The following is a 22,758-nucleotide window of genomic DNA, read 5'->3' as shown; positions in this document are numbered from 1 at the left end:
GTGTATTAGTCCATTCTCTCATTGCAATAAAGAACTACCTGAGACTGGGTAATTTATAAAGAAAAGAGGTTTGACTCACAGTTCTGCAGGCTGTACAGGAAGCATTGCTGGGGAGGCCTCAAGAAACTTACAGTCATGGCAGAAGGCAAAGGGGAAGCAGGCATGTCTTACATGGCCAGAGAAGGAGGAAGAGAACAAAGTGGGAGGTGCTACATGCTTTTAAACAACCAGATCTCATGAAAACTCACTATCATGAGAACAAGGGGGAAATCCACCTCCGTGATCAATCACCTCTCACCAGGCCCCTCCTCCAACATTGGGGATTACAATTTGAAATGAGATTTGGGCAGGGACACAAATCCAAACCATATCTTTTTGCCTCTTGTTTAATTTTGTTTCTTATTATATTTAGTAATATAAGTAGATAAAACCATTTTTTTTTTTTTTTGAGACAGTGTCACCCTGTCACCTAGGCTGCAATGGTGCGATCTCAGCTCACTGCAACCTCCACCTCCCGGGCTCAAACGATTTTCCTGCCTCAGCCTCCTGAGTAACTGGGATTATAGGCACCCACCACCACGCCTAGCTAATTTTTGTATTTTTAGTAGAGACGGGGTTTCACCATGTTGGCCAGGCTGGTCTCAAACTTCTGACATCGTGATCCGCCCGCCTCGGCCTCCCAAAGTGCTGGGATTATAGGCGTGAGCCGCTGCGCCTGGCCTATATTACATTTTTGATACTTAACCATTTTTAACGTATAAAAATGGCAAATTTTGTGGTTCAGCATAATAAATGAAGGAGCTCCATAATGAAACAATTATCATTTCTAAGACTTTACCATATAAAAGTCAGAAATAAGCTATTGAAAAGTGAAGGAAAATGTATTATCATTATGTTTCATTTTAATTCAACAAACATTGGTTAATCATCTTTTGTGTAGAAGACGTGCTACCATAAATACCAAGAGCAAAATGAAACTTAAGTTGGATTTTACTCTTAAACAAAGGGCAATATTGATTTTTTCTTTTCTTTCTGTTTTTTTTTTTTTTTTTTTTTTTTTAGACAGGGTCTCACTCTGTCACCCAGGCCGGAGTGCAGTGGTGCAATCTCAGCTCATTGCAGCCTCCTGGGTTCAAGCAATTCATGTGTTGCAGCCTCCCTAGTAGCTGGGATTACAGGCATGCACCACCACACCTGGCTAATTTTTGTATTTTTAGTAGAGATGGGGTTTAACCATGTTGCCCAGGCTGGTCTCAAACTCCTGACCTCAAGTGATATGCGCACCTCAGCTTCCCAAAGTGCTGGGGTTACAGGCATGAACCACCATGCCCAGCCATATATATATATATATATATATTTTTTTTTTTTTTTTTTTTTTTTTTAGACAGTGTCTCACTCTGTCACCCAGACTGCCAGGCTGGAGTGCAGTGGCCTGATCTATTTTTTGTAGAGACAAAAGTCTCACTGTGTTGCCTAGGCTGGTCTTGAACTTCTGGGCTCAAGCAGTCCTCTTGCCTTGGCCTCCCAAAGTGCTGGAATTACAGGTGCAAACGACTGCACCTGATCTCAATATTAATTTTCTGCTTTTAAGTTGGATAATATATGAAGAAAGGAATGAGAAGTTCACTGACATAACTAAAACAGAATACAAGTACTATGGAACATTAAAAGTAGTAGAAAGACATGTTGATATACTCGTAGAGGATAAATTTACTACATGTAAGTATATAAATTTTCTAATAATTAGGCAGTGTGTGTGAATTTTTTCAAATATTATCTCATTATCTCTGTCTTGTATATGAGGACACATATCTTGAAAGATTTAAATAAACTTGCTTGAAGTCTCTTGTGGTACAGTTAGGATTTGAACCCAAGTGTTTGACCTCTTTTCCAGCAGCATGCTTGCCTTGCTATTTATAATTACTTAAGAAAGTTTAAATTTATATTTTCTTCATTTTAGGCTGGTTTTGTTTGTTTGTTTTTACAATGGTCTTTCCTTTATTTGCTTTGCAGGCTACAACATGATTCATTTTACCCCACTGCAGACTCTTGGACTATCTAGGTCATGCTATTCCCTTGCCAATCAGTTAGAATTAAATCCTGACTTTTCAAGACCTAATAGAAAGTGTACCTGGAATGATGTTGGACAGCTAGTGGAAAAATTAAAAAAGGAATGGAATGTTATTTGTATTACTGATGTTGTCTACAATCATACTGGTATGAGCTTCATTGACTACCTTCATTAATTTTGATGAGAATTTATACACACACCCACATACACACACAAACAGGAGAAGGGAAGAAAGAAAGGGAAAGGAAAGGGGCTAACATAAATTTTAAAAACACAAATGATGATTAGGTGTCCTTCCACTTAAAAAATTAATATTTTTCCTTTCAAAGAAAACATTGTTAATTGAGGATTAAGTCAATATATAAGTATCTTGCATCTGATGCTTATAAATACAGGAGAGTGATCATAGAAGGAACATAATGATCACATATTTCAACTTAGAATCCAGTAGTCCCCCCTTATTCGCAGTTTTGCTTTCTGAGGTTTCAGTTACCTGCAGTCAATCATATTTCAAAAATATTGAATAATTCCAGAAATAAGCAATAAAGAAGTTTTAATTTTCATGCTGTTTTAAGTAACATGACAAACTCTCATGCCATCCTGCTCTATCCCACCTGGAATGTGACTCATCCCTTTGTCCAGTGCATCCATGCTGTAAACCCTACCTGTCCACTAGTTACTTAATAGCCTGCTCAGTTATCAGATAAAAAGAATATATCAAAAAATATATATATATATATCTAGAGAGAGAGAGAGGGTTTGATACTATCTATAGTTTTACACATCCACTTGGGGTCTTGGAGAAGGTATCACTAAGGATAAGAGGAGACTACTCTATTAATACTTTCCCAAGTAACGCATGGATCCTATATTAGCAGGCGCTCTGTTACTATAGTACTATAGCATATATGAAAAAACTGAATGACTTCTATTATTTGGAGAGAAACTTTTTAGTAAACTCTCAGAAGTTGTATCTGGAAATTATGTCTTCTACATGTTAAAAGAGCTTATTAAAATTAGTCTGTTTTGGTTCTTAAGATTTCTTAGTGATATATAATTCTATTAAAATATATCAGATTTTTCTAGCTAGCAAACCTTGAGGAAATTGTTGCTGCCCTCGCCTGTCAGAGGAGCTGAGCCTGGCCTGGCCTAGCCTGACAAAGCCTGGCCATCAGCAGCTTTGGGTTTAACCCACTTTACCTTACAAATGTTATCTTGCGTGTATGCTACAATGTAGAAAAGTTTGGAAACCACTGATTTGCATATGTAAAGAACAAGAATTCTAGTTGGTACAAACATTTAAAAGATATAATCTGCTGTTTCATAAAACAGTTCTCCAAGTAACCATAGAAACTATGAAGATATTTAAAAGCTCATAAATCTGATTCATCAATATAAATAAAAATCTCTAATCATAATGGCAAAGTTAGGTAAAGAAATAGGTACGTTCTAAAATTTGGTGTTTCTGCATGTACCTAGAAACCAAGCCTCCAATTCTACAGTGAAAACTTCGTAATACCCAAGAACTCAGTATTCTTCATTTGAAAATTTGACATTATTAAGCCAGGTGCTATGGCTTGTACCTGTAATCCCAGCTGCTTGAGAGGCTGAAGTGGGAGGATGACTTGAGGCCAGGAGTTTGAAACCAGCCTCGGCAACATAATGAGACCCCATCTCTTACAAAATAATGTAAAAAGTTATATTTAAAGGAAAATTTGACAGTCTTGATAATCACTTTGAGATCTATATTATTGAAATCAAATTTATCAAACCACATAATGGCATTTTATGAGTTATAAATTGTATGAGTTAGGATATGGCTTAAGAGCTATAACAGAAAAACATAGGGACTAAAGGCTAAAATTGTATTTATTTCTTACAAAAGATTAGATAGGCGTTCCTGGACTAGAATGGTAGTTCAGTGGTGATAGGGAACTAGTTTCTCTCATGTTGCTCTGCAGTCTCCAACACTTTGCTTCAAATTCTTAGTCAGATATGGCTATTCCAGCTCCTGCTACCACATTCTCCCCAGTGGAAATGGGGAAAGGGCAGGCATGTCTTTCTGGGTATGATATGATATATATTACTGTGTTCACATTGCGTCACAGGAATTTGTCTTTTGCCATACCTACCTTAAAGGAGACCTGCAGTGTAGTCTTGAGTTTGTCAGCTATGTGTAAAGTTGAACCTTGGGAATTTCATTACTAAAGAAAGAAAAGGAGGATAAAATTGAGTACAGCAGCAGTCTCTACCACAGACTATATTTCTGAGACATTTGAGAGATTCTGTGCAATGTAAAAGAAGTAAACCTTGCCACAGCCTTACTTGAAAAGTGTTGGAAATTGTAATATCCTTTCTGTGAAACAAGTTTTCTTTCTTTCTTTCTTTCTTTCTTTATTTTATTTATTTATTTATTTTTTTGAGACGGAGTTTCACTCTTATTGCCCAGGCTGGAGTGCAATGGCGCGATCTCGGCTCACCGCAACCTCCGCCTCCCAGGTTCAAGTGATTCTCCTGCCTCAGCCTCCCAAGTAGCTGGGATTACAGGATTACAGGCATGCGCCAACACGCCCGGCTAATTTTTGTATTTTTAGTAGAGACGGGGTTTCTTCACATTGGTCAGGCTGTTGTTGAGCTCCCGACCTCAAGTGATCCGCCCGCCTCGGCCTCCCAAAGTGCTGGGATTACAGGCGTGAGCCACCATGCTCAGCCAGTTTTCTTTTAAAAAAGTATTATCCGGCAGAATTCAACCTCCAGAATGGTTATGTGAAGGCTTCACACACTCTTTACACAGTGAAACAACCCTAACTGGTGAAAATTATTTTAAGACAATCACTTAAATCCCCTGGAAATTGTCCTACGGATATTTAGCATATGGAGAAACATGAAAATCTACATCTTAGTGAGAACAAGAGTCCTTGGTGATTGAGCCAAGACCTGCTCCGTTATCTTACACAAATGCCTCTGTTATGGAAGCTGTATCACAGGTGCTCCACTCCTGGTAGGTGTGGCCAAGAGGGAGACATTCTCTCCTCCCAACTCCCAGCCTGGGGTTATAGTTTCATGCTAAGAGGCGCAGTCTATGAGTGTTTTTAATTCTCCCTGCCGGCCCTGTCTTGCAGAAGTTCTTTTTTTTTTTTTTTTTCCTCTTTTTTTTTTTTGAAACGGAGTCTCCTTCTGTTGCCCAGGCTGGAGTGCAATGGCGCAGTCTCGGCTCACTGCAGCCTCCACCTCCCGGGTTCAAGCGATTCTTGTGCCTCAGCCTCCCGAGTAGTTGGGATTACAGGTATGAGCCACCATGCCTGGCTAATTTTTATATTTTTAGTAGAGATGGAGTCCTGCCATATTGGCCAGGTTCGTCTCAAACTCCTGACCTCAGGTGATCCACCCCACCTTGGCCTCCCAAAGCTTGAGCCACCGCGCCGGGCCGTGTTGCAGAAGTTCTATTCCAAGTAGGCAGGTGGAGAAAAATCTCCCTTTCTCCACCCAGCCCCTACTTGCAGAGCTGACATCCTTTCCCACAAGTAGCAGGCCAAGAACACTGGGAACCCAATTGCCCTGGAAAAGGTCTTGGTTCAAATGCCGAGACTCTTGCTGTTCTTACCTTAAATAAATGTTTCTCCTTATGCTGAATGTCCTAGGATAATTTCCGGGGACTAAATGATTGTTTTTAAAATTATTTTCCCCAGTTAAATTGTTTTGCTAGGGACGGTGTTTGTTGAGTTTCTTACTGTATCACTCCAGAAGTCTATATTTTTTAATGTTGATGTGTGTTAAAACATAGTTTGGAGTTTGACTCTTCTTTCATGTAGAATTAGAAAAAAATATTTTCACTACCTATCGTTTAGAATTCTTTCATTTTACAGTTGATTTTTGTTTCAAAATATTGAAAAAAGCAACAGTTTTAGGATTTTGCTATTTTAAAAATTGGGGATGGGTGGAGTGGCTCACACCTGTAATCCCAGCACTTTGGGAGGCCGTGGTGGATGGGTCACCTGAGGTCAGGAGTTCGAGACCAGCCTGGGCATCATGGTGAAACCCCATCTCTACTAAAAATACAAAAATTAGCCGGGCATGGTGGTGGGCGCCTGTAATCCCAGCTACTCCAGGGGCAGAGGCAGGAGAATCACTTGAACCCAGGAGGTGGAGGTTACAGTGAGCCGAGACCTTGCCACTGTACTCCAGCCTGGGTGACAAAGCAAGACTCTGTCTCAAAAAAAAAGAAAAATTTAAATTAGCTGTGTGTGTTGGCATACACGTGTCGTCCTGACTACTTGGGAGGCTGAGGCAGGAGGATCACTTGAGCTCTAGAGTTCAAGGCTGCAGTGAGCTATGATTGCACCACTGCACTCCTGCACTCCTGGGTGACGGAGAAAGACCCTGTCTCAAAAATAAATGGATGAATGAGGGCAGCATTGGTATTTATTCTTTTTTTTTTTTTTTTTTTTGAGACAGGGTCTCATTCTGTCACCCAGGCTGTAGCGCAGTGGCACAATCTCAGTTCACTGCAACCTCCACTTACTGGGCTCAAGCAGCCCTCTCACCTTAGCCTCCTGAGTAGCTGGGACTTTAGGCATATGCCACCATGCTCAGCTAATTTTTAAAAAAATTTGTAGAGGTGAGGTCTCACTATGTTGCCCAGGCTGTCTCCAGCTCCTGGGCTCAAGTGATACTCCCTCCTCGGCCTCCGAAAGTGCTGAGATGACAGGCGTGAGCTACTGTACCTAGCCCCAATATTTATTCTTTATAAGTGAAAATCCTATTAAAGTTATTACTGCATTTTGTCTTTTTGAAAAATACCTTGAATTTCAGCGATTGTGTTGATGAATCTCGGAGGAACTGCTTGATGCAAGTTTTGAGAATTACCAATTTAACTTTTATTACAACTTCTCTGCTCCTTACATAGCCTCTCTTCATCTGAGTGTTTATTATGGGTATGAATAAATACTAAGTAAATAAATGACTTAATAAATGACTGAAACTGGAAATAATAATGATTCTAAAATTATATAAGGGTGCTCAGCTGAGTAAATGAAGCACAAACAATTCATTTCAGCAGCAGAGCAATGTGGTTAAGATTGCATATTCTGAAGAGGGATTTGGCCAAGTTAATTCCTGACTGTATGACTTGGGCTGAGTTACTTAACTCTCTGTGCTTCGGTTCCTCTTTTGTTAAGGGAACATAACAGTATGTCCTAATTTGTGTGGTAGGAAGTGAGGAATAATAAATTAGCATATTTAACTGCTTAGAACAATTTCTGGTATGTGGTAAATATTCAGTAATTGTTACTACTTTTTATTTTATATGCATTAATCACTCATGCTCTTCAATATGAATTCAGGGATAATTAGTACATTTTAAAGATCAAACCAATTCCATGTAACTTTCATTCATTTATTTTAAAATTAAAACAAATTATCTTTTTTTAAATAAATAGATACAAGGTTTCACTGTGTTGCCCAAGCTGGTCTTGAACTCCTGCAGGCTATCCTACCTCTACTCCCACAAAGTGCTGGGGTTCAGCCACCATGCCTGGCCAAAACAAATTATCTTCAGTGTTGTAAATATTTGGAATACTTTGCCAGACTCCTGATTCTGATTCTGAACTATAAGCTACATTCGTATTCCTTGAGCGTATTTCTTTTAGCACTTTCTCAACCTCGCTTTTATCCAACTTATCAAAACAATGTATTTCATTAGCGCTTTAGAATTAGGCATACAAAAGTGTTACCTATGAGAGAGTTGCTTTTTGTTTCATCGGATTTTCTAAGCAGAATTAAAGTTAGAAAAAAAAAAAAAGTATGGTGAAGCAAATGATAGGATACCATAACCAAAGAAAAAATTTTTCCTATAACAGTATCATTGTAAAATTGATGTCCAATATAGAAAAAAATGAGTGGTAGATGTTTATATTTTATTTCACCTCTAAACTTAACATAGATACAGTTTCAATTTAATTATGAGATACTCCTTTGTGTCTCCTTTTTCCTTCAGCTGCTAATAGTAAATGGATCCAGGAACATCCAGAATGTGCCTATAATCTTGTGAATTCTCCACACTTAAAACCTGCCTGGGTCTTAGACAGAGCACTTTGGCGTTTCTCCTGTGATGTTGCAGAAGGGAAATACAAAGAAAAGGGAATACCTGCTTTGATTGAAAATGATCACCATATGAATGTCAGTATGTACAGAGGAGTATCACACTAAAACAGAAAAAATTTCTAAAGTACACATTAAATATATGGTTGAAAATTACTTAGAACCTGTATTTTAATATGATAAACAGTATTTGGTTAAATGATTTTAAATAAATATATGTATATATGTATTTTTTAACTATTGACATTTTTCAGTCCATCCGAAAAATAATTTGGGAGGATATTTTTCCAAAGCTTAAACTCTGGGAATTTTTCCAAGTAGATGTCAACAAAGCGGTTGAGCAATTTAGAAGACTTCTTACACAAGGTAAAGAATATATACTAGAATGTTCCTATCGATTTTAAGAAATTCAATGTTATAAAGGGAAAACTCTCTTTTGGGTAACGTCATTATTAAATGTCATTGTATGATATTTTTGTTATTGTTGATATTATAAAACTGTGATTCTGTAAGCTGAGAGTTAGCAGAAACATCTAAAGGGCACATCATAATAATACATAACACAATTATTTCCCCTGGGTACTGTATCTTACTGTTAGTTCCATAGAATGCTCAGAATATTGTGGAACCCAGTATATAGTTGTTAAATGTATGAATGGGAAGTAGGTAGAACAGGTTATTTCAGCTGAGAAAGGCTTGAAACAGGTTTTGAAATTGAGAGATGTGATAGTCTCCTGTTGTCTATAGTAAGAATCTTAACTGACGTAGAGGGGCTCCCAGCTGATTTTGCCCAGTATTAAGGCCACCTAACCACTAGTGATACTGAAGCCAGATATTGGCGAGATAGCAAAAGGTAACAAAGTGAGTCTTCTGTTAGGGACATAACCAATCAAGAAGTTAATGTGCCCCCAACAAAATAGGGTAGGAAAAAATAGGTGAAATGAGAAAGTAGGGTTTGTAGGAGACAAATTAGAAAGGATTATTAAGAGTCTATCTGCATTTCATATAGGACAACCTAGCAGTGAGGATTTGGGGAAGATCTTAAAATAGAGACTTTTTCTCTTGCAGAAAACAACTAGAGTAGGACTCAGAAATAGTGCCTTTGAAGTAGAAGTCAATATGGCTTGAGCTCTAGGATACTCAGTCACCTTCATGCATCAACTTTTGCAATTGTGTAACACGTTAATACAGGAATTTTTAATATTAACTTTTCTTCCTGTTTCATTTTACTAAAGGGCCTCTATCTTCCCTTCCCCCAATAAGCTATATTATTTACATGAAATAATATGTGCTCATTGTAAAGAGAAAAAGCCCAATAGTTTAAATGTGTAAGAAAATAGAATGTATGACCTCTTCTCTCCCAAAACCCACATCTCAGCTACTACATATTGTTTCTTGTATTTAAGACTCTTTTTGAAAAAAAAATTCAATTTTATATATAATTTATATAATTCTATATATGGTATGTACATAAGTTTATTATTTTTATTTTTTACACATGCAAATAAGACAAGAACATAAACTGTCAGCAACTTCTTTTAGTTGACAATATGAATTTATTTATAGCTCATTATTTCTTTTAACCTCTGTATAGCAATATGCTATTTTTAAAGTACTTGAATTTATTTAGCCTTTTTGATAGGTTGTTTCCAGTTTTTTTCATTTTTCATTCGTTCATTCAATGCATATTCATTGAACCACCTACTACTGTGTGCTAGACATAAGGATTCAGTGGTAAACAGAACAAAGTCCTTTCCCTGGATAAACTTCCAGTCTCATAAGCTGTACTGCAGAAAATACATCCCCGTACACCTTATGTTTACTTGCTTATGTGAGTCAATCTGAAGGATAAATTGTTAAACATGGAATTATTGAGTCAAAGGGTATACAGATTTCAAATATAATAAATTTATTTTCACAGTAAGTTATACCAACTTAATATTATCACTAACATTAGATATCATTAACCTTCATCATGTTTGTCAATTAGGCAAAACATACCTTATTTTAATTTACATTTCTTTTTTTTTTTTGAGACTGAGTCTCACTCTGTCACCAGGCTAGAGTGCCGTGGTGTGATCTTGGCTCACTGTAACCTCCGCCTCCCAGGTTCAAGTGATTGTCCTGCCTCAGCCTCCCAAGTAGCTGAAACTACAGGCATGCACCACCACACCCAGCTAATTTTTGTATTTTTAGTAGAGACGGGGTTTCACCATGTTGGCCAGGATGGTCTCGATCTCTTGACCTTGTGACCCGCCTGCCCCTGCCTCCCAAAGTGCTGGGATTACAGGCGTGAGCCACCACGCCCAGCCTTTTAAGTTACATTTCTTTGCTTATTAATGAAGTATATTTTTACACCTTGATTAGCTATTTATATTTCTTCCATTAATTGCCTGTTAATGTTTCTTCTCATTTTTCTATTGAGTTGTCTCTTTTTTTTATATTGACATTATTGATTATTACACAGGCCTCAAATATATCCTCCTAGTATGCTCTTGATCTTTTAACTCTTGTTTATGGTGACATTTTTTTTAATGTAGTCAAACTTTTCAATCTCTGATGGCTTCCAATTTTATATCATGCTTAGAAAAGACCTTCCATCAACATTCTCTTTTCTTCTAATTTGCATTTTTACATTTGAATATTTAATATACCTGAAATTTATTTTTGTATATTATATAAAGAAGATATTTAACTTGATTTGTATTTTTAAAATTATATTGAGTTGAAAATCCATCCTTTTATACTGATTTGAAGTACCACCATAATACTTCATAGTGTATGGTAATATACAAAATATACATCTGTTATCTGTGCTCTTCCACTGATCCATCTCTTTTATTCTATGAATACTAAAGATTATTAGTTTATACTGATGGCATAGCTTTTTCTCTTTTTCAAACATTTCTTGGCAGTGTTCTTTTTTTTTTTTTGAGACAGAGTTTCACTCTTATTGCCTAGGCTGAAGTGCAGTGGCATGATCTCCGCTCACCACAACCTCCGCTTCCTGGGTTCAAGTGATTCTCCTGCCTCAGCCTCCTGAGTAGCTAGGATTACAGGCATGTGCCACCACACCCAGCTAATTCTGTATTTTTAGTAGAGATGGGGTTTCTCCATGTTGGTCAGGCTGGTCTCGACCTCTTGACCTCAGGTGATCCGCCCGCCTCAGCCTCCCAAAATGCTGGGATTACAGGTGCAAGCCACCATGCCCAGCAGTGGTTTTCATATATTTACTCTTCCAGATGAACCTTAGAAACTGGATTTCAAGAATCGATTTGTATTTTATGCTGTTTTGTGAGGCTAACGTGAATAACCACTACACTATGGAAACCCATTATTTTATGGTTTTTTGTTCGTGTTTTTATAAGTCATTTCAAAGTCTCTTTAGAGTAAGCCAGACACAAATTAATTAGTTAATATAAAATCAAATTCAATGGAGGCAATCCTGTACCAGTTCTTAATTTTATTACAAACAAGTTCCAGAAAAAGAGTGAAAATTTCCCCAAAAATCATTTATTTCCTTTTTAATTTTTAAGTTATTATCTAAGGAATATGGTTGATGAAAAGGGAAAAAAAGTATTAAACCTGTGTGCTTCTTTTAGAGAATTCAAAGAAAGTCAGGTTGTTAATAAGACTTTAGGAAGCAAACTTTGAAAGCAATCTTGAAAAATAACTCCTGAGGTTAGAATATTTGGTAGCACCTGGGAGGAAAACGGGTTCCACTAAAGTCCTTAAAGTGCTTAAAAAAAAAAAAAAGTACATGTATACGTATGTAACAAACCTGCAAGTTGTGCACATGTACCCTAGAACTTAAAGTATAATAAAAAATATATATAAATAAAAATAAAAAAAGAATAGAATAGAATAAGTGAATGCTGATGTAGGCAGAAAAGTGGGGGCTGAGATTGAATTGATAGGAATCCTTGTGTCTTTCTTTTATTTTTGTCTCTGTCTGTTTCTTTCTCCCCCACATCCCTCGTGTGTTGTGTGTGTGTGTGTGCGCGCGTGCGCACGTGCACACAGCAAGATGAGAAGGGGAGGAGGTAGGAGGATACTTGTGAAATAAATATTTGTTTTATTTTCAGTGAAAAAATTACAGGCCAAAAATCAGAAAATAGTGACAGTTATAATCTCTTTGTAGATATTTGCATTTAGGGTATCATCTTTTCTTTCTTTTAGAAAATAGGCGAGTAACCAAGTCTGATCCAAACCAACATCTTACGATTATTCAAGATCCTGAATACAGACGGTTTGGCTGTACTGTAGATATGAACATTGTACTAACGACTTTCATACCACATGAGTATGTAATGTGTTTTTTTCTGTGAAATAATAATATTACTTACAAACTTTTATGGCTAGTATGATTTTCATACTACTTATTAAAAACGCTTAATAGAAAATGAAAGTAATTCACTGTAATTCTATTTCAGCACATGACATTTTCCCACTTTTTCTGTGTGTGGGCCATGTTTCTATATGTGTATATAAACATTTTTACAATTGGAAAACATCATCAGCCATAATTGAAATCCTGATGAATATATTTAAGGTTTTTGTGACCTTTGTTAGAAAGTTTTTAAATGTAGAATCTGTAAAGCCATTAAATACTGTATCTGCATTTCTCCATCTGCTCTAGCAATGGGCCAGCAGCAATTGAAGAATGCTGTAATTGGTTTCGTAAGAGAATTGAGGAATTAAATTCAGAGAAGCATCAACTCATTAACTATCATCAGGAACAGGTTTTACTTATTTTTGAACTGCTGCCTTTCCTTGCATCTTACTACTGTTTTTTTGTTGTCTTGACAATGATGATGATCTAACATAATTTAATGTTTTTCAGGCAGTTAATTGCCTTTTGGGAAATGTGTTTTATGAACGACTGGCTGGCCATGGTCCAAAACTAGGACCTGTCACTAGAAAGCATCCTTTAGTTACCAGGTGTTGCATTTTTGTTTTTTTTTCTTATTGATGGTTGAAAATTGAAAATTGTATTTAACTTTTGAAATTAACCTAAATGTTTTCTTTAACATGTGAGTTCAGTACATTTCTTAAATTGAAATAGAAGTTTCGATTTGGACATAGGCTTAATATTAACTAATTTTGTTAGGCAAATATTTTGTTAGAGAAACTCATCAGTGTGAACCAATTTATAGTTATTATTTACTTTAATGTTTCTGGAGGACTGCATACTTAGTAATAAATTCAATATTAATCAAATTAAGCAAGCATCTGGCTCCTTACTTTGTAAGTGACATGAAGCATAGGTTGGGCAACTAGAGTGCAGTAAAAGCCTTTGCGTATCTTTAGAGTCTTTTTTAAAAATATCTTTGCAAAGTAACATCAATGCCTCAATTATGTATTTATTTTTTTATTTGAGATGGAGTCTCATTCTGTCACCCAGGCTGGAGTGCAGTGGCACGATCTCAGCTCACTGCAACCTCCGCCTCCCGGGTTCAAGCAATTCTCCTGCCTCAGCCTCCCAAGTAGCCAGGACTACAGAGGTGCGCCACCATGCCCAGCTAATTTTAGTAGTTTTAGTAGAGACGGGGTTTCCCCATGTTGGCCAGGCTGGTCTCAAACTCCTGACCTCATGTAATCCCCCTGCCTCGGCCTCCCAAAGTTCTAGGATTGCAGGCGTGAGCCACCATGCCCAGCCGCCTCAATGATTTTTAAAAATAATTTTATGAAGTTTTAAAAATTATTTAAACTGTTAGCCAGATATGCTGTTGTGTTAACTCCCTATTTCTCACATCCTGCTAGATTTACTCAAAAAGCCTAATGAAGATTTTTGACCTATATTGAAGTTTTTTTCCTATAAATAGCATCAAACTTATTTTATTCTATTCATTAGAAAAGAAGTTTAGTTTTAATGTTGCAAATTTATATTCTCTCCAAGGAGTTTCTTTGTATGGATTTAATATTTAATTATATTTTCGTAGGTATTTTACTTTCCCATTTGAAGAGACGGACTTCTCCATGGAAGAATCTATGATTCATCTCCCAAATAAAGCTTGTTTTCTGATGGCACACAATGGATGGGTAATGGGAGATGATCCTCTTCGAAACTTTGCTGAACCGGGTATGTAATTTTTAACTTCTCTATGGATAGGGAAAGAATAGTTCATGGCAAGGTCAAAATAAAATCTGCTTTATTGATTTTCTTCCCCATTAGTCTATTGGTTTTTATATTATTTCACCATAAAGGTACCAGAGGTACATACAATTTGAGAAAGAAAACATGGAGCCAACAAAAAAAGAAGTTCATCTTCTATCCTCTCCTTTGCCTTCCTACCTTTTATCTTCTCAAACAGAATAACTTTTATATATCTGTTTTCTATATTGTGGGTCTACATAAGCTTTTATTTGGACAAAATATTATTGCGTTTTTACAAACAAGTTTGAAACCACTGCTATTACAATTACATTGCCATAAGAGATATTTTCACTCATTGGCCAGAGGTATTAAGAATTTCAGTGGCAATTAAACTAGAACCTAATGGTTTTAGGTCCCCCCTCACTCTTAGTGTCTTGTGTTTCTATAGCTATTTCATTACCAGGAAGAATGTTGCAGGAGCCCATTGATATATTTATTTTTTAACATTTCAAAACTTGGGGTCTATATTAGTGACATTAAAATTTATTCAGAAATCTTAATGCTTTTTTTTAAGAGTATAAATTTGAGTGTAAGTATCTCTGCCCTCTTTGTTCTAGCCATTCTAAACGAAATCAGGCCATTCTGCTGTATGCCATGGATCTAATACAACCTCTTGCCGATAATAAGTAGGAGGGTGGAGATGGAGTTTTAAATGTTTTTGGTAGAACTATGGTTTTAAAAGGCCTATGATATTAACATTTCTGTTTTCTCTTATGAAGTGACTTGGGTTTTTGAAATTGAGGACAAATTTTTAGAAGAGACTGTAAGCTAGAGTTTTTTCAGAATAGCTATGAGAAATAATTATTAATTTTTTAAAACATTATCTCATACCACTTTAGATATAATTTAACCAATATATCATTTGTGGCAGAAATGATCAAAGCAATTTAAAAACCAGCGTTTCCTTGAAGTAGTTGTTTTCATTTTATTTCTTGAACCATTGAAAGCAATCTCTTTTCTGAACAGGTTCAGAAGTTTACCTAAGGAGAGAACTTATTTGCTGGGGAGACAGTGTTAAATTACGCTATGGGAATAAACCAGAGGACTGTCCTTATCTCTGGGCACACATGAAAAAATACACTGAAATAACTGCAACTTATTTCCAGGGAGTGCGTCTTGATAACTGCCACTCAACCCCTCTTCATGTAGCTGAGGTACAGAAAAACAATTTATCTACATTAAGAAAAGAAATTCAGTGTTCCTTCCTAGCTTTCCTTAAGTAAACTATGCAGGTAAATGTTTCCTTTTGCTAGTTGGACACAAGCATTGATTTGGTGGTAGTATTTATCATTATTGCATAATTAGCATAATTCTAACAATCTTTTGCAGTTGTTATAGGATACTGGGCTATAAAATATTTAGCTAATTTTAAAATTTTAGTTTAGGGAAGTTGATCACATTTCTGATAATATGGAGCACAATCATTGGCTACTGTGAATACATAAAATGTTAATTTTTCTTATTTTTAGGTTGCTTTCAATATATTTTAGAAGTGACTGTGAAGGTGAATAGCTTATTACACATTATAGTGGTGTGTGCCTGTAGTCCCAGCTACTCGGGCGGCTGAGGCAGGAGAATCACTTGAACACGGGAGGTGGAGGTTGCAGTGAGCCGAGATCACACCACTGCACTCCAGCCTGGCAACAGAGTGAGACTCTTGTCTAAAAAATAAATAAATTAATTAATTAAATTAAATAAAAAATAAACATTAACATTAACATTATAGCATATTGAAGCCAGTCTAGCCTCATCGATTTAATTTTTATTATTTATAAAAATATAAGTGTAAACATAAACATTGTCTATTCCTCTTTGAGCTCTTTACAATAACTTCTGAACAATGCCAATACTTATTACCTTCTATCTAATACAACTTTGTAATTAAACTCATAATTTTCATCCTGCTTATAAGATTTTTTTATTTGTTATTTTTAGGAACCCTACAGTGGCACTGCTTATAAGATTTTTGATAGCTTCCTAGTGACCAGTGTCACTTAGGTGTTCTTTGGAAATGTGTGCTTACCTGAAAAATATCTATTTCTATAATATTAAAGCAGTATTATAATGTGTATGTTTCAAGTCCTATGATGAAAAATTGATTTGATTTGGAGGGATTTAGTGAATATTAGTTAAGCTGGTAGAACATTGTTTAGTTCCAAAAAATGACGGCTTTATTTTATTGTGCTTTTAGCAACAGCAAAAAAAAAAAATATGCTTCTGAGATTGTTAAATGACAGAAAAGAATATTAAAACTTAATTTACTTAATTTTAAATTACAAAATCTAGGATTCTACTTGTTAGCTAATAGAGTTTCAAGTATTTTATTAATCTTTGTGCAAATGTTGTGTTTAACAGTTTGGAACCAATCTGATTTTTTATTATAAACCAGTGTTTATAATAAACAGCTAAACGTAAATCACACAAGTGGAAATTGTAAGGTGTAAGAGTTTTTGAGAGTTACTTATCATCATCTGTAGGAGAAACTGGCTTCAGTCTGGTCAGACAAATGTAATCTTTCCGACAGCTAAGTAATTCACCAGCAGGAAATTTATGAATAATTATTTAGTCAACCACCTGGAAATTAAGTCTGATTAAAGTTTTAAAAATAAGCAAGCAGGCCCAGGCATGGTGGCTCACGCCTGTAATCCCAACACTTTTAGGCCGAGGCAGGCAGATCACCTGAGGTTGGGAGTTTGCAACCAGCCTGACCAACCTGGAGAAACCCAGTCTCTAATACAAAATTAGCTGGGTGTGGTGGTGCATGCCTGTAATCCCAGCTACTCGGGAGGCTGAGGCTGGAGAATTGCTTGAACCTGGGAGGCGGAGGTTGTGGTGAGCTCACATCATGTCATTGCACTCCAGCCTAGGCAACAAGAGCGAAACTTGGTCTCAAAAAATAAATAAATAAGCAAACAAAAAACAGAGAGAAAACCTAATAGAATTGTAGTGTTATGATTTACATTTAGTAATATGAAACTAACATTTTTCTTCTTTTCCTCTCTCATGTCTCAATATCTTTGCAAAATCTAATCTTCCTTTTTAACTGTTTTCTTCTCTTGATAAATTCTCTTGTTTCTATGTGTTTTGGTATGTTTGATATCTTGCTGCATATTTTTGTATGTCAAATCCATGCCTCCTTTTGTCTCCTTCCTTCCTCCTATCTTGCTTTTCTCTTTCTGTTACATTTATTTGTTATATTTGTCACTGTGCTTTTTACAGTACATGTTGGATGCTGCTAGGAATTTGCAACCCAATTTATATGTAGTAGCTGAACTGTTCACAGGAAGTGAAGATCTGGACAATGTCTTTGTTACTAGACTGGGCATTAGTTCCTTAATAAGAGGTAGGCTTGTTGGAGTGTATTTCCCATCTAAAACTTTAGCTTTTGTTTAAGTAGATTAAAGGATTTAATAGCTTCGTATGCAATGCTTAATAATTTTTTAACACAGTTAATGTTCTTCTAAATACTTTGTGTGACATATTCTAATATAACTCAGTCTATTTTTATCAGTATAAATTTCTACTTTGGGGTAAGATACCTCATTTCAAATTGAAAGACCAGTAGGATGAACTGAAGACTCACTAACAAAACCATTTTTTGTTGTTGAAAATATGCAAACCTGTTTTTCATCTTCTACTGGGAGATATGATGTAATGTTTAGATGTTTTATAATCAGTTTTGTATAGCTTACATCCCAGTAAACAACATATGTTCCCTTTTCCTTACATGAGCCATTTCTCCAGTTAAGTTATGGGGAAAACTTTTTTGTCACTTAAACTAGTAGACATTTGTTCAAGTCCTTAAAGTAGTTTTATTTTTTATAATATTGATGTGGTCTTTATTTTGAAAATCATTTATGAGAAGAAATCTAACCTCTTCCTGGACATAGATAATGAAGATTGTTAAAATATTCTGTAATGCTCTGCAGAGGCAATGAGTGCATATAATAGTCATGAAGAGGGCAGATTAGTTTACCGATATGGAGGAGAACCTGTTGGATCCTTTGTTCAGCCCTGTTTGAGGCCTTTAATGCCAGCTATTGCACATGCCCTGTTTATGGATATTACGCATGATAATGAGTGTCCTATTGTGGTAAGCACCTAATCTTTTTCATGTACTTATTTTGCTAAATGCTTTGATATTTAACTCTCTGACACTTGGTCACAATCATATCCATATACTTCAAAATAGTATCTTAGATTTATAACTGATTTGTAATACATAGTTTTCAGAATGTTTTACTTGTTTAAAAGCAAATTAATTTACCTTATGAATTTATTTATGTAATTATCCTTTTACTTCATTATGCTATAGAATGGCACTTTGCATTTGAAAGAAAGCAAACTTTTGCTTTGTTGTTGTCTTCTAGCATAGATCAGCGTATGATGCTCTTCCAAGTACTACAATTGTTTCTATGGCGTGTTGTGCTAGTGGAAGTACAAGAGGCTATGATGAATTAGTGCCTCATCAGGTTTGTTTATATGTTGTTTCTTAAAACCTACATGGCCAACGACTTTGGGCATTTTTATTAAAAAAAATTCATTGTAATTAAGATGTATCTGTGCTAAATTTTACCTTTGTCCAGATTTCAGTGGTTTCTGAAGAACGGTTTTACACTAAGTGGAATCCTGAAGCATTGCCTTCAAATACAGGTGAAGTTAATTTCCAAAGCGGCATTATTGCAGCCAGGTGTGCTATCAATAAACTTCATCAGGAGCTTGGAGCCAAGGGTTTTATTCAGGCAAGAAATAATTAAATTTGTTTCTTCAGGTTCAATTTCAGAGTAAGTCTTTTCAGTTTGAGAGCTAATCTGGTTGTTCTTTCTGCTTCTCAGGTGTATGTGGATCAAGTTGATGAAGACATAGTGGCAGTAACAAGACACTCACCTAGCATCCATCAGTCTGTTGTGGCTGTATCTAGAACTGCTTTCAGGAATCCCAAGACTTCATTTTACAGCAAGGAAGTACCTCAAATGTGCATCCCTGGTAATGCAATCTAAAAATTGTTATTGTATTTGTATTATATCATTGTATTAAGTTATACTGTAATGTTATGGTTATATATCATGTATATATCATACATATTATAACACACTGCTACTGTGGACGTACTTGAGAAAAATAATTTAAACTTTTTAGTAACTTGGCCAGGCATGATGGCTCACACCTGTAATCCCAACACCTCAGGAGGCTGAGGCAGGCAGATCACTTGAGCTCAGGAGTTCAAGACCAGCCTCAGCATTATGGTAAAACCCTGTCTCTATCAAAAAAAAAAAAATACAAAAAATTAGGTGGGCATGGTGGCACATGCCTGTAGTCTTAGCTACTCCTGAAGCTGAGGTGGGAGGATTGTCTGAGCCCAGCAGGCAGTGGTTGCACTGAGTCCAGATCCCACCACTGCACTCTACTGGGTGATAGAGTGAGACCCTATCTCAAAAAAAAAAAAAAAAAAAGAAATTTTTGGCAACTTATATTTTTACTGCATGGAACAAAACCTAGACAGAAATGCTTTCAAATGTTAACATTTTTTGAATTGTGAAATATTTTTGTTTATATTTTATTTCCTAATTTGTGTAAAATGAACATTTATTTCTCTTCTAGCAGAACAATATGTATATTTGTGTGTTAGTGTATATGTATATACGTGTATAAATATGTCTTTGTGTGTGTATATGCACAAACATACATACAAACATATGAACTAAAATGGAAAATAATATAACCTTATGTTTAAGGCTTTTCATAATCCATCGTCATCCACCATCCTAGCCCTATGTCAGTCCACTATTTCAGCCAAATAGATATTTTTACCTCTCCCCAAATACTATCTGAATTGTCTGGATCTTTCAAGGTCTAAAGTTGCACCTCCTTTGTTCAGTGATTCTTCTGAACATGTAGTAATTATAGTCTCTATGTACTCCTCTGGCATAGAGAGTCAAAAATTATAAAATACATCCCTGAGATATGTCCTTAATATTACTTGATTTTTTTCTGGGTATGTGTATTTTATTGTCTTACTTACTATTATATGTGGCATATTACAGCATAGCATGCTCCTGTTCATGCAGCAGCTGGCAAAGTTTGTTGATTGATTGACCAAATGAAAATTCCTGTAAAAATCATCATATTCTATATTGGTTGCTAGTTGCTGAATATGCATAGTTCCTGTTTTTAAAAATTATCAACCTGAATACCTAAAAGTTTCTTTAATTGTTCACAAATTTATATTCACCATCCTTATCTGATCTTTGCTAATGTACGTATTCAGTTTTATAGGACAACAGTCACTGTGTACAATATTATCTCAGGTTTTGTTTTGGTCACGGATCATTCTTAAAACATTTCCACTTCAGTCCACAAAATTGTGGTTTTTATTCTGTAAAATGTTCATACGTTATGTTATTATGCCCTTTTAAATATTCTTTAGTATGTTATAGTAGTGTTACTAAGTTTTAAATATACACTAAGGATAATTGTTTTTTCTTTTAAACAATTTTCTCAGTGTATATTTACAGAGGTAGAATTTCTAGATCAAGAAGTTCTGTTACCTATTGCCAGATTAATGACTTAAAGCTTAAGTTATTTAAAGTAAGGTTGAAATTTTATATAATCCATTGACCCTGCAGTTCTATCTCTAGGTATATATCTGGGAAATTTTCATATATTTCCATTTGAAGATATGCACAAGAATATTTATTGCAATATTGTTTATAATAGAGAAAAATTAGAGACAACCTTAATAGAACAGATATATTTTGTTATATTCATACAGTAGAATATTATTTGGCATTTGAAGTAAATGTGCTACAGCTGATGCAGCAGTGTGAATGAATCTAAAAAATACATTGTTGACCAATAAAAAGCAAGTCGCAAATATATATAACTTCATTTTAATAAAACTTGGAAATAGGGAAAATAATATATGTTGTTTGAGGAAACAGGCATGTGTAGTGAAAATGCCAGGGGTAGTGAGCACCAAACTGAATTGAGGTTACCTCTGAAAGTGAAGAGTGGGTACACAGAGGCTTTATTGTATTTGTAAAATTTTCTTTAAGTGAGGAAGTAGAACTTGGGTTTTTAATTTTTTTTTTTGTATCTGAAATATTCCAAGTTTTAAAAAAATGTAAGCCTTTCAAGTGATTTGCTTTTCTCTGCTCAAAATTAGTAAGTTGTTCCCTAGAGCTAAGCTATTGTTTTGATACGTTTCTACTTCAAAAAAAGCTTTGTTAACTAAGCTGTAATTTTTTTAAAAATTTGAAAATACACCTTGGGTAGAATAATCTACTTTCAGACTTCTAAAAAAAATTAACTGAGATTTTATTTTCAACTTTAAGTTAAATGATTTGAAACCACTTTAGCCTTCCTAATTTTGGATGATTCCATATGAAATTTTGTTAAAATGTTTTTATGTATTCCTAGGCAAAATTGAAGAAGTAGTTCTTGAAGCTAGAACTATTGAGAGAAACACGAAACCTTATAGGAAGGATGAGAATTCAATCAATGGAATGCCAGATATCACAGTAGAAATTAGAGAACATATTCAGGTATTTGGGACTCTCATCTTACTACTGTGTTTAGCATTTTAAGAACATTAGAACTATTTGTTGAATGGATTTTTTTAATGTACTTTTTTTCAAGCTTAATGAAAGTAAAATTGTTAAACAAGCTGGAGTTGCCACAAAAGGGCCCAATGAATATATTCAAGAAATAGAATTTGAAAACTTGTCTCCAGGAAGTGTTATTATATTCAGGTATGTGAATTGAGCACAAACTGTTGACTTTACTTATATTTAAAATAGTTTGCATATCCTGTTAAATTTGAATAAATTACTCCTAAAAATTAACCGCTTTTTAATTAATGTTTTCAGAGTTAGTCTTGATCCACATGCACAAGTTGCTGTTGGAATTCTTCGAAATCATCTGACACAGTTCAGTCCTCACTTTAAATCTGGGAGCCTAGCTGTTGACAATTCAGATCCTATATTAAAAATTCCTTTTGCTTCGTAAGTATGTCTTGTTTGATAGAGATTTGCCACTTTAATAAGTAAGTTACCACTAGACTGAATTAAGCAGTTTTAAGGGTCCTCTATATCCTTGCTACTCAAAGTATGGAACAAGGACCAGCAGTGTCAGCATCACCTGTTGTTAACATTTTACCCTATTGCTTTATAATTTATGTGTGTACCTGCGTGTGTATTCTTTCTATATAGATGATACATGCATGCCTACAGGCATACATACACACACACATGCATCTCTCTGTACACACACACACACACACACACACACACACACACAATTCCTCTGAAGTATTTGAGGCTAAGTTGCATACCTCATACCCTTTACCACTTCATTTTTTAAAAATTTCAACATATTATTCTACTTTATGGCTTTACCATAATTTATTTAAACAATTTCCATTTTTGGACAT

At 35.4% G+C, this 22,758-nt stretch overlaps 1 protein-coding gene across 2 annotated transcripts in view; it reads left to right on the top strand.

The window, feature by feature from the left end:
* AGL (amylo-alpha-1, 6-glucosidase, 4-alpha-glucanotransferase) overlaps window positions 1-22,758 on the top strand; it is a 73,193-nt gene that overhangs the window by 11,127 nt on the left and 39,308 nt on the right. For both annotated transcript variants that reach the window (XR_004032714.1, XM_003260103.4), the window contains exons 5-20: window positions 2,014-2,217; window positions 8,067-8,248; window positions 8,425-8,536; window positions 12,350-12,473; window positions 12,810-12,912; window positions 13,014-13,111; window positions 14,113-14,252; window positions 15,294-15,481; window positions 17,547-17,670; window positions 18,257-18,420; window positions 18,698-18,799; window positions 18,914-19,069; window positions 19,163-19,313; window positions 21,747-21,871; window positions 21,966-22,078; window positions 22,196-22,330. Coding sequence is in view for 1 of the 2 variants with exons in the window: in XM_003260103.4 (XP_003260151.1) it covers window positions 2,014-2,217; window positions 8,067-8,248; window positions 8,425-8,536; window positions 12,350-12,473; window positions 12,810-12,912; window positions 13,014-13,111; window positions 14,113-14,252; window positions 15,294-15,481; window positions 17,547-17,670; window positions 18,257-18,420; window positions 18,698-18,799; window positions 18,914-19,069; window positions 19,163-19,313; window positions 21,747-21,871; window positions 21,966-22,078; window positions 22,196-22,330 (2,221 nt within the window). In the remaining variant the exon portion in view is untranslated. The remainder of the gene's footprint in view (window positions 1-2,013; window positions 2,218-8,066; window positions 8,249-8,424; window positions 8,537-12,349; window positions 12,474-12,809; window positions 12,913-13,013; window positions 13,112-14,112; window positions 14,253-15,293; window positions 15,482-17,546; window positions 17,671-18,256; window positions 18,421-18,697; window positions 18,800-18,913; window positions 19,070-19,162; window positions 19,314-21,746; window positions 21,872-21,965; window positions 22,079-22,195; window positions 22,331-22,758) is intronic.

Source organism: Nomascus leucogenys, chromosome 12 (assembly GCF_006542625.1).
Source record: "Nomascus leucogenys isolate Asia chromosome 12, Asia_NLE_v1, whole genome shotgun sequence".
NCBI classification, from domain to species: domain Eukaryota; kingdom Metazoa; phylum Chordata; class Mammalia; order Primates; family Hylobatidae; genus Nomascus; species Nomascus leucogenys.
The sequence above is the reverse complement of the archived record's forward strand: the minus strand, read 5'-3'. Positions and strand labels throughout refer to the sequence as shown.